The sequence below is a fragment of the Anser anser genome (assembly GCF_964211835.1).
Source record: "Anser anser genome assembly, chromosome: 3".
NCBI classification, from domain to species: domain Eukaryota; kingdom Metazoa; phylum Chordata; class Aves; order Anseriformes; family Anatidae; genus Anser; species Anser anser.
The window spans coordinates 81,885,121-81,897,876 of NC_139722.1; the positions used below are offsets into that span (position 1 = coordinate 81,885,121).

At 40.4% G+C, this 12,756-nt stretch overlaps 1 protein-coding gene across 1 annotated transcript in view; it reads left to right on the forward strand.

Moving 5' to 3' along the window:
• Positions 1–12,756, forward strand: part of RYR2 (ryanodine receptor 2) — a 423,949-nt gene that overhangs the window by 265,331 nt on the left and 145,862 nt on the right. Inside the window, exons 28-29 of the mRNA XM_083827634.1 lie at positions 389–597; positions 2,606–2,780. Of these exons, the coding sequence (XP_083683760.1) occupies positions 389–597; positions 2,606–2,780 (384 nt within the window). The remainder of the gene's footprint in view (positions 1–388; positions 598–2,605; positions 2,781–12,756) is intronic.

Below are 12,756 nucleotides of genomic sequence, written 5' to 3' on the forward strand. Positions count from 1 at the left end.
CAAGCAGCAAACTTTCCTAGTTTCACTGTTAAAATGTTTCTTTATACAATCCATCTTAACTTGCCTCAGGAGTACAATGTGAAAATCTATATGCCGTATTTCAAAAAAAGGGAAGGCGATCTTTTAAGCCTTGTGAATTAATGCATTATATTCTCTCATACTTTATGTTTGGGTTAACTGTTTGATTGCTTTACTGATGTGATGGTAATAGGTCATCTGTTCTTCAGAATGCCAATTCCATTACTTCCTAATATTTTTCAGTGTGCTTTAAAGACAGGGCTGTGTATTTGTCTGTTGTTTTCACTGATTGTATTTTATCAGTAGTTGAATACAGTACTTGATGCTACTTTTATTTTTTCTTTACCCTTTTATTTTTTAAACCTCACAGCGACGAGATTGGATGTATGCAATGGGATAATGGAAAAATTTAGGATCTTCCGCACAGAGAAGACTTATGCAGTGAAGGCTGGGAAGTGGTACTTCGAGTTTGAGGCAGTTACAGCAGGAGACATGAGAGTTGGCTGGACAAGGCCGGGTTGCCTGCCAGATCAGGAACTTGGCTCAGATGATGAAGCTTTTGTTTTTGATGGCTTTAAGGTTTGTTTATCTGTAATTATATGAGTGATTGCAGAACTTCATTTTGCATCTTATTCTGTGTGCCGTTGCCTCAACTTAATTGCTTTCTTTTCTTCCATCTGTGTTCTATGAAATTATTTCTCTCTCTTTGAGGCCCTAGGTGGAATAGGAAGAAAAATACAAAAGCCTAAGCTGTAAATCCATGCCACCTGAGGAATTCATTAGCAGACTTTGTCATTTCTCTTTCCTATTCTTTGTCAATTTTTTTCACAGCTGCACAGAACAGGTACAGTGTATATAAACCATTCAACATCTAAATGACTTACCGAAATTCTAAATACTGGCAGAGCTGTAATTAAATATTAATAATTTCTTTAAATTTTTAGTCTACTCTTCCCTCTATGAGAAGTGCCTATTAGAGAATAAATGTGGTTAAGATTATTAACAGTGAGTGTCTGAGGCAACAAGTTTTCTGATACAAGTTTTCTATAGGAATGTAAAAGTTTGAAAGAGCAGGTCTATTTTTTCATGGAAATCCATACAATTTAGAGTAAATTAATTATGATAGAAACAGTAATTTTTGCTCAAATTCAACTCTGCATTAAGTGCTGACAGATTGAATCAGTGTTAAGAATATATAGGAAATCCAAGTATTTTATATGTTACTAATTTTTATCAGAATAGGTTTAATAACTCATTGGAACTTTTTATTTCATTGTGAAGGCCTGTGAAACCACTATCCAAACCATATAATTGCTGTTAAGGCTACTGATGAATCTTGTCTTAATGAAAACCTTTACCATACATTTCTTATGTCTGATGTTGGAATTAATTTCCTTTATTACTATTACAATACTTGACAGAAACCAACAGTAGGCCTGCCTGTTCCTGGTCAGGTCAAGGTCTCTAGCTGTATTTTATCCATGTTACTGGATTTTTATTCTTTTTTTTTTTTTCCAACTCTTGTGTTATTCAAGTAGACGCCTTAAAAAGAGAACTGAAAAGTTGGTTTTATAAAATGCCTAATTGGATTAGGTAAACTATTGAAGACCCGTGTCTTCACTAAAATAGCTGAGTAGTAGTTTGCTTTCTGCGTCTTAATTTTTGACCTTTAGGTCTCAATCTACAAAGCTATTTTGTTGTATTTGATTTTAGTGGGTTCTCTGCTTAGTTCGATAAAAGCTTGTTTTTGACCTTCGGGATACACAGAAAGCCTCATTTGTTTGGTAGGATTTTGAAGAAGGATAAAAATCTAGCAGTGATGGAATATATGAATTGTGAACGTATTTGTTATTAACAGTGTTTTGTTGTATGTATGTTTGTAATAGTTCTTTACAGATGTTCATTTATTTGAATTTCAATCCAAGACCCCAGCTAAGGCTACCCATCCAAAACCCTGCAGTCTTGGACTTGGTCAGTCATACAAATCATTAATCATGCCCTGAACTACTGTGGTATCTCTCAGAAGCTTATAGAGTTCATCCCATCCACAGAAAATTCTGTTCCTTCCAAAATTTGTTATGACAGAATTTTAATTTATTTTGTATGCAAGAGTTTTAGAATTATATTTAAGGAAACAATAAAGTTTATTTGGAAGCAATGAATTTATAGGCCACTAGATTGAACAAAAACAATTGTTTTAAAAAAAAAGTTTGTGAAACAGCTATTTAACATTGTAACCGATAGCATGTTATTTTCATTACAAGTCTCTCATGCAGCTTCTGCATAAAAATAAGCCATGTTCTTTCTTACTAAAATGTTGAAATAGCAATTTGCCCTGTCAGCTCACGTAGCAATGTTTTAGAATACATTTGAGAGAAGTGCTTGCAGGAAGTTAATTGTCGGATTTCCATTTTCAAAGTTAACTTGCGGTATTCACAAGCATTGTTTTGGATTGATATGCTGTGGAAGTTTTAATTTTAGTGCTGTGTTAATTGAGGGGGCTAATTATTAGTTTTAATCACTAAAAGGGAGATGAACACATACATTGTCACTGTTATTCTTTGAAAGTCTTTGAAATCCTTTACAGGCACAGCGGTGGCATCAGGGTAATGAGCATTTTGGCCGCTCATGGCTGGCAGGAGATGTTGTTGGATGTATGGTTGACATGAATGAACACACTATGATGTTCACCTTAAATGGTGAAATCCTTCTCGATGACTCAGGTTCAGAACTTGCATTCAAGGACTTTGAAGTTGGTGATGGTAAGTATTGTAATATATTGTGCTGTTAACATACCTTTTGTTCCAGTTCTCTTTTAAGTTCCCCTTTCTAGGTAAAAAAGGAAGTGAAAATTTAGCTATTTAGCTTGACACGCTAAATGCACAATTTTCTTGATGTAGTTTAAAGTATGCTAGACTGTATATGTTCCAAAGAAGAAAGGAAATAGTATCAACATAACAGGCAAGAACCACTAGAGTTCAGTGGCTCTAGCCAGCATATAATATTATTAATTATAACTTTCTAGGATGCAGTGCTGAATCCACGTTCTTTAATTGAAGACACAGTCCCTATTTTGCATCTCCATGTTTCTGTCTGTATTGCCACAGAGAATTGCCCCTGTATGGAAAAGAAAATTGCTTTAAAACCTAATGAGATTTTTTTAAAACTAATTTCAGTGGACTTTGTTTTGTTTTTCAGTGCAGAATTTCTGTTCTTGCTGTGTGTTGTGGATCTGTAGTAGCTCTTTGAGACACACTAAAAAACAATGTTAGTATATTTAACAGCAGTCTTATGGGGTTCTGAAAATAAATTAATTTGATTTTTTCACTCATTTTGCAAATATTTTGTAAATTAATTTTATACTATGAGTATTTATTGTGGCATATTCAGTGTATTTGCATAAACTATAAATGAATTGGTGTAGTAACAAAAAAATAAGCAGTGGTAGTCTGGGTACTCATTCACGAAGACGGTCACATTTTTCACAGCATGGTGGAGATAAAAATCAAGAGAAGAATATATGCCACTCAATGTGTTATTACGCTTACCTAATCCCTAAAAATAAGGTTTTTCTTCTTTTGTCAATTTTGCTAATATATTAAGAAAGCCAACAGCACTGTCAGATTTTGCTGCTATCTTTAGTTTCTCTGTGTGGCCCATAAGACCAAGCCTTGTCTTTTACTCTATTTGATTAGTATAAGGCTTTTGGATAGGTGTAAGGATGAAGCAAGGTATTTGATGTGAAATTTGCAACCAAGTTTTGCAATCAGACTCTTGACTATATGTTGCATGGATGTGTATAGGCCTATGAATTCATGACTTAGGCAGGTCACAATATGATACACATTATTCAGATCATGTACTAAAACCCTATCAGATTTCTGCCAAATTAGTGAGAGAATATGGTGGGAAGTTTAAGCCAGTTATAATTTTTCTACAGCTCTTGGAGGAGAAATGACACCTGATCCTGTAAATTCTAAACCAGCAGATTGAGTTTTGTGCCTGTTTGTTGGTGTTCTTGGTCCAGTTTTCAGAGTCCTAAAGCAGGTTTTAGTTTACCACGATGCCATAGGTTATGAGATGGCAAAATACTTTTGACAGATCTGGGAAGAGAGTCAAAGGCTGTATTCTCTGTTGTTCCTCTGTGAGTTTCAACACAGAAGGACTGAGAGGTCTAAGGTGACTAAGCAATTTCAGTGTTTAAAAAGAACCTAAGAATTTGCACTGATACAAGGACAGGAGCATGCTAATTAGGATAACATATAGCAACAGTGTGTAACTGAATATAGGTTGTTTCTGTTTATGGCCTTCTGAGAACTTGGAGGAATTCCTTCACAGGCACCTCTGCTCTGTTTGGGAGGCATCTAGTGTTGTCTAGAATCTTGCTACAGCTATGTATGCTTTACTGAAGATTAGGAAAGATTAAATATTTTCTTTATATCCCATTAGTTCAGAAATTAAAATTTCTGAATATAGAGAAAATTCTTAAGTTTTACAGAATCACAGAATTGTCTAGGTTGGAAGAGACCTCCAAGATCATCTAGTCCAACCTCTGTCCTAACACTAACAAGTCCTACACTAAACCATATCACTAAGGGCTACATCTAAACGTCTTTTAAAGACCTCCAGGGATGGTGACTCAACCACCTCCCTGGGCAGTCCATTCCAATGCCTAACAACCCTTTCAGTAAAGAAGTTCTTCCTAACATCCAACCTAAACCTCCCCTGGCGCAACTTTAGCCCATTCCCCCTCGTCCTGTCACCAGGCACGTGGGAGAATAGACTAACCCCCACCTCCCTACAGCCTCCTTTAAGGTACCTATAGAGAGCGATGAGGTCTCCCCTGAGCCTCCTCTTCTCGAGGCTAAACAACCCCAGCTCCCTCAGCCGCTCCTCGTAAGACTTGTTCTCCAGACCCCTCACCAGCTTCGTTGCCCTTCTCTGGACTCTCTCGAGCACCTCCATGTCCTTCTTGTAGCGAGGGGCCCAAAACTGAACACAGTACTCGAGGTGCGGCCTCACCAGAGCCGAGTACAGGGGGACAATCACCTCCTTAGACCTGCTGGCCACACTGCTTCTTATGCAAGCCAGGATGCTGTTGGCTTTCTTGGCTGCCTGAGCACACTGCTGGCTCATATTCAGCTGCCTATCAACCAGTACTCCCAGGTCCTTCTCGGCCAGGCAGCTTTCCAACCACTCTTCTCCCAGCCTGTAGCGCTGCTTGAGGTTGTTACGCCCCAGATGCAGGACCCGGCACTTGGCCTTGTTGAACTTCATGCATTTGACCTCAGCCCATCGGTCCAGCCTATCCAGATCCTCCTGCAGAGCCTTCCTTCCCTCGAGCAGATCGACACACGCACCTAACTTGGTGTCATCTGCAAACTTACTGAGGGTGCACTCGATCCCCTCATCCAGGTCATCGATAAAGATATTAAAGAGGACCGGCCCCAGCACTGAGCCCTGGGGGACTCCACTAGTAATCGGCCTCCAACTGGATTTGGCTCCATTCACCACAACTCTTTGGGCCTGGCCATCCAGCCAGTTTTTAACCCAACAAAGCGTACGCCAGTCCAAGCCACGAGCAGCCAGTTTCATGAGGAGAATGTCATGGGAAACGGTGTCAAAAGCCTTACTGAAGTCAAGGTAGACCACATCCACAGCCTTCCCCTCATCCACCAAGCGCGTCACTTGGTCATAGAAGGAGATCACGTTCGTCAAGCAGGACCTACCTTTCATAAACCTATGCTGACTGGGCCTGATCGCCTGGTTGCCCTGCAAGTGCCGCATGATGACACTCAAGATAATCTGCTCCATGAGCTTTCCTGGCACTGAGGTCAAACTAAAAGGCCTATAGTTCCCCGGGTCTACCCTCCGACCCTTCTTGTAGATGGGCGTCACATTTGCTAGCCGCCAGTCGACTGGGACCTCCCCTGATAGCCAGGACTGCTGATAAATAATGGAAAGCGGCTTGGCCAGCTCCTCTGCCAGTTCGCTCAGTACCCTTGGGTGGATCCCATCCGGCCCCATCGACTTGTGTACATCCAAGTGTTGTAGCAGGTCGCCAACCATTTCCTCATGGATTGTAAGGGCCACATCCTGCTCCCCATCCCCTTCCACCAGCTCAGGGTACCAGGTATGCAGAGAACAACCAGTCTTGCTGCTAAAGACTGAGTCAAAGAAGGCATTGAGCACCTCAGCCTTTTCCTCATCTTTTGTAACTAAGTTTCCGCCCGCATCCAGTAAAGGGTGGAGATTCTCCTTATTCCTCCTTTTTGTGTTGATGTATTTGTAAAAAGGGTTTTTTTTATCTTTAACGGCAGTAGCCAGATTGAGCTCCAGATGAGCTTTGGCCTTTCTAATTTTGTCCCTGCACAGCCTCGCAACATCCTTATAGTCCTCCTGAGTAGCCCGCCCTCTTTTCCAACGATTATAAACCCTCCTTTTTCTCCTAAGCTCGAGCCACAACTCTCTGCTCAGCCAGGCTGGTCTAGTTCCGCGTCGGCTCGTCTTTGGGCACGTGGGGACAGACCGCTCCTGAGCCATTAAGATTTCTTTCTTGAGGAGTGCCCAGCCTTCCTGGACTCCTTTGCCCTTCAGAACCTCCTCCCAAGGGACTCTGCCAACCAGTGTCCTGAGCAGCTCAAAGTCAGCCCTCCGGAAGTCCAAGACAGTGGTTTTATTGGTTCCCTTCCTGACTTCGCCAAGAATAGAGAACTGAACCATTTTGTGGTCACTCTGCCCAAGACAGCTCTCGACCACCACATCTCCCACCAGTCCGTCACTGTTTGTGAACAGAAGGTCTAGCGGGGCACCTCCCCTGGTAGGCTCTCTAACCAGCTGTGTCAGGAAGTTATCTTCCACGCTCTCCAGAAACCTCCTAGACTGCTTTCTCTGGGCTGTGTTGTGCTTCCAGGATATGTCTGGGAAGTTGAAGTCCCCCACGAGAACAAGCGCTGACGATTTCGCGGCTTCTGCCAGCTGCCTTTAGAACTCCTCATCAGTCTCCTCATCCTGGTTCGGTGGTCTATAACAGACCCCCACCAGGATGCTTGCCTTGTTGGCCTTCCCTCTGATCCTAACCCATAGGGACTCAACCTTATCATTCCCAGCCTCAAGTTCCTCAACATCTAAACACTCTCTAATATAGAGAGCCACACCACCACCCCTTCTGTGCTGCCTGTCCCTTCTGAAGAGCCTATAGCCAGACATTGCAGCACTCCAGTCATGAGAGTGGTCCCACCACGTTTCCGTGATGGCAACCAAGTCATAGCCTTCCCGCTGCACGATGGCATCCAGCTCCTCCTGTTTGTTGCCCATGCTGCGTGCATTAGTTTAGATGCACTTCAGTTGGGCCATTGCCTTCTTCCCCGGCTTTGCCATTGTTCCCCCTGGCACAGCTCCAACAAGCCTTCTTTCAGCCCCATCCCCCTTCTTTCCTAGTTTAAAGCCCTCTCAACGAGCCCTGCCAGCTCCTGGGCTAGGATTCGTTTTCCCCTTAGAGGTAGGGACCCGTCTGCGGCCATCAGGCCGGGTGCCGAGTAAAGCGCCCCATGGTCAAAAAACCCAAAATTTCTGTGTTGGCACCAGCCTCTGAGCCATTTTTCTCTTTTGTAGGTATGCATTTTGTCATATGTATTATACATCTGTAAAATAATATATCTGTGTCTGAGAGAAAAAAATTTTCAACAATAAAATCCGCGCATAGTGCTTTTGGGTTACCGATCCCTATTCCTGTGGAAAGATGAATCTTATACCTATCAATTAGATATTTCCCTTTTTGAATTTTAACCACTTGACTTTGATCTGTATTTCAGAGTATTTTACTTTCAGGAGTACTTTGGGAGAATATTTTTTTTCTTCTTCTAGCGTACCATAGAAATTAGGGAAAACTTGATCTGATTTAAAATGATATAATTGCCACCAGTTCGCTAGCCTACAGATTACTGCCTACAGATTTTTTTAAATACTATGGTAACATGCTGAAGGACAGGGATGCCTGAATTGTCATAGTGTTAGTGATATATGAACAAAATCGTCCTGGTGCCATGAAATTATAACAATTGCCCAACTATTTGGCAGCATAATTCTGTTGAGTAGAGAGGGATTCTGAGAGAAACTGGAGTTTCATGAGATTCTGCAGGCAGCAGTTTGATCACTACATTGATTTCAAAGTTGATGAAATTACAGTGATGTAGTTTTCATGGTACTCATTTCTAGCTGCAAGTTCCATTTTAAAAGTATCTCTGTTGATTCTGAAATTGCTAAAATAGTTTCAGGTTTGAGATGGAGTACCAAGGCCTTGGCAGCCATGTCAGAAATTTCATGTTAGCGTCAAGCCATTCAAATTTTTCACAATAGCCCTTTAATTCACATTAAGTTCTTCTAGTGTCATGTTTATAGGAAAGAGCTTAACTTTCAAAGATCTTCTATTCTGTTTTCAGAGGAATATTCTGTTTGACCTCAGATTTTATAATACAACAGTATACAAATGTCAATTATATTATGGGTATTTTGTGTGCACTTCATTGGGGGGCATCTGTATATATGTGTGTGTGTATACAGACACACATATGAAATAACCAAATGAAATTTTACTTTTGTAGAGCTTTCAAATTTTTAAGGCTGGATTTGGTTAGCTTTTGGTAATAGCTTCTATTTAAAAGCATTGAGACCTTTCTGCATATTACTTCTATCAGTGGATTGTGTGCATGCTATGTGCTGCTGCAGAAAAGACCTCTCAGTTTAGATAAAAGATTTGGCAGAGCCTGGTGTCGTGCTTTAAAAGATGTCGTATGACTGTGAAGTTTTAATTCACTTATGAACAGTGAAAAGGGAATATGGAGCTCTGCCAATTTACTAAGACTTGTGTGCTGTATTTTAGGTTGTACTGCCAACAAGTGGAGCTCTTTGGGATTTATGACAAACTAATCTGCCTGTGAAATAATGTATTCTCAGAAGTAAAATTGTTAAACAGTAATTGCATTCTATTATGCATTTGTGTAGGAAATCTTGCACTGTAAATATGAACAAGTACACTGTGCACCCCAAATTTTGTTTTATCAACTTGTGCTCATGGAGAGCATGAGCTGTTTATTCTCAGTGTTTGACAAATCGGGTCATAAAGTTCATCCTGTATCCTCAAAAGTAGGGAACCTTATAAGAAGTGTTGCTGTGCTATACTTTTGCCATATGTGACAGAGAATGCTAGAGAGTTATTCTTCTGATGGTAGTATTGAACTCTTTTCATTTGTGCTATTTCATAAATTAAAATTAAAAGTTTGCTCTGCAGCCCAGTAATGTAACTGCAGATAAGAGCCACATCATGTGTAAACCATTTTTTTGTGTAGCTTCCAGCATTCCATCTGTAAAGTATTATATCTAAAATGTCTGGATACCCATTTAAAGAAGGGGCTTGAAAGTTAGTCTGTATTCATGACATGCACAGTCCTTATAAGAAGTAGATGCAATATCTTTACCAAATAAGGAATAGTCCTGAACAACCTTACTGACAAATATACCATATGTGAAACAGTGCAGAATTTCACCAAAAAAGAAATTAGTGCTTCCATACTTAAGACTGACACTAGTATTTATATTCAATTCCTACAGAGCAACACTTTATGTATAGTAATGATTACTTGCAGGAGTTAGCTGCCTGTACAGTACCATTCTAGCATCAATGAAATTTGTGTTGGTGAGAGATTATCATCATGATTACATATTGGCTACAGTTACAGAGTTGATGGAAAATACCAGATTGAGTAATTACATCAATGAGAATTTTTCCGGTGTAGGAATTTTGTTCTGAATTTCTTTGTTTTCTTTTAGTGATTCTTAAAGTGTTATTTTATTATTATTAATATTTTTTTGTGTGTGTGGAAATTATTTGCTTCATATCTAAGAGTGAATGCATCTGTGACAGTTTTTTCTGATCCCACAGGAAAATGCTTAAGTAGAAGAATTAACAGCTTATGTGCTGTTATCTGTATTCTATTCAGGAAGAGCAAATATTAGGAATTGATTTAGTTTTGTGTCATATATACAACTTGGTTTGCATGAGTAGGGTATATAATCTTTTCTTAGATTTTGGACTTCATTTAATTGTCTAATCAGCTTTTTTCTATACTGCATGGAGATACAGAGATTGAGGCTTCCTTACATGAAATGTTTGACCTGTGCAGAAGCAAAAAACATTTTTTATGTATAGATAAATAAATTAAAAATGCCTAAATACATTGTGGTAGTTTTACCCAGCTGGGCAGCTGAGTTCCACCATAACTGCTCTCTCACTCCCTGTCCTCAAAGGAAAAGGGGGAGAAAGTACAATGAAAAGGGCTTAAGGGTTGAGATAAGGACAGGGAGATCACTCAACAATTATTGTCACAGGCAAAACAGACTCAGCATAGGGTGATTAGAGAAATTTATTACCTATTACTAACAAGTTAGAACCCTGAGAAACAAACAAAAACAAACGAACTAAAAATGCCTTTCCCCCATCCACCCTTTTCTACCTCCTCCCCCCAAGCACCACAGGGGAATAGGGAATGGGGGCTGTGGTCAGTCCCTAATGCTTCCTCTTCTGCCACTCCTTCACAGTCACTCTCTGCCCTTGCTCCACGTGGGGTCCCCCGCACAGGATGCCGTCCTTCCCGAACTGATCCTGTGGGGGCTGCCCACAGGCAGCAGCTCTTCAAGAACTGCTCCCACGTGGCTCCGTACCATCGGGTCCATCTGTCAGGAGCAAACTGCTCCAGCATGGGTCCCCCACAATCAGCAGCTCCCCCCCAAGACCCCCTGCTCCACTGGAGGCTCCTCCACAGGCTGCAGCGTGGAGATCTGCTCCAATGTGGGACCCATGGGTTGCAGGGAGACAGCCTGCTCCACCAGGGGCCTCTCCACAGGCTGCAGGGGAACTTCTCGACATCAGGAGAGGGTTCTTCACAGAGAGGGTGGTTGCACACTGGAACAGGCTCCCCAGGGAAGTGGTCACTGCACCGAGCCTGTCTGAATTTAAGAAGAGATTGGACTGTGCACTTAGTCACATGGTCTGAACTTTTGGGTAGACCTGTGCAGTATCAAGAGTTGGACTTGATGATCCTTAAGGGTCCCTTCCAACTCAGGATATTCTATGATTCTATGATTCTGCTGCATGCCTAGAGCACCTACTGCCCTCCTTCTGCTCTGACCTGGGGGTCTGCATGGCTGCTTCTCACTCCTCACTCTCCCAGCTGCAGTTGCACAGCAGTTTTTTTCCTTTCTTAAATATGCTCTCATAGAGGCACAAACAACATCACTTTCTGGCTTGGCTCTGGGCAGTGTCTGGTCCCTTTGGAGCTGGCTGAAACTGGCCCTTATCTAGCAGCTTCTGGATTCTTCTCACAGGGGCTACCCCTGCAGCCCCTCACTACCAAAACCTTGCCACATTTTTATACATACGTGTGCGTATATATATATATATATATTGCAGGTTTAAGAGTGATCAGTTCGCACCTCCTTGTCTTTTAACACTTGTTTTAGCTTTTTTTCTTCTCTATGTTCTTATCAAAATATAACTGAATATACCTAAAGTCTAGTTAGGTCGTTATTTTGTTTTCAACAGCAGTGGATACCAAGTGCATGTGGGTAAATGTAAGAGCAGGACAAGCAGACAGCAATAACTTCCTTGATACACTTTGTCCCAGCCTTCAGTGATTTCTGGTTCAGAAACTTCCTGAGCCAAAGTTGATATGTATTGAGTAGCTGTGATGGATTTATTTTTCATATGAAGTTCTCTAAACAGTTTTTGAATCAATGTGAACTTTTTGCATAAGTAATGCTATGTGACAGAGAATTCAACAACATTTCTGTATAAGAAAATATAGGAAGTGTATTGGATGTTCCTCCCTTTGCTTTGAAGCTTGCTACCAAACAATATATTTGATAACAATTTTTGTTTTGAAAGAGACTGAAAAATCACTTACTGTTCACCTTCTCTATGTCACTCATAAATTGTGGTGGTGTTATGATACTTTATTTTTTTTGTTGATGCTGTTGTGGCTGAAGTATCCTACGGTCTTCAATTTTCCTGATTAGAAAGCAGTTTCATTCTTGTTGTCCATTTTCAGTTCTTTTATACCCTTTTTGAGATGGGGAAAGCACAGTTCTTCTTAAGGTTGTTAATGTGGGTGCCATACATCCTGTAAACATCTGAAAATGTTTTACATTAATAAGAATGAGAAATTAATTTGTGATATGATTCAGATAGACAAAGTACATATTTTAGGCTACATATACCTGTGTGGCTTACAGCAAATCATACATCATTTTTGGTTAACATTGTGAGGATTCATGCTGTCACAACTGTTTCTGTGAACGTCCCTTCTCAAACAACTTGATGTCTACAGAAGAAGGCTGTTACTGTTCTAGAATGATGAGTTGAGATTCATAAGGTTATTGAAGAAGAATTATGATTTTTGTCTTTGATTAAAAACACTTGCAATAGCTTATAGACTTCTTTAAGTTAGCAGGGTGCCTAGTAAATTCTCTCTACTAGAGCTGCTAGGGTCTACCATGGTATATATCTATATAAGCAAATATAACTTTCCTAGTTATGTGTTGTATAATATGATTTTTTCCATTTCGTTCTGGAAAATACTCTTTATTATTTTCTATCAGTGTATTTGCACTAGCAGAATACACATTAATCATGTTGTCTAAAATCTGTGTTATCTGAGAAGTGGATGCCTTGTGATTTAAAAG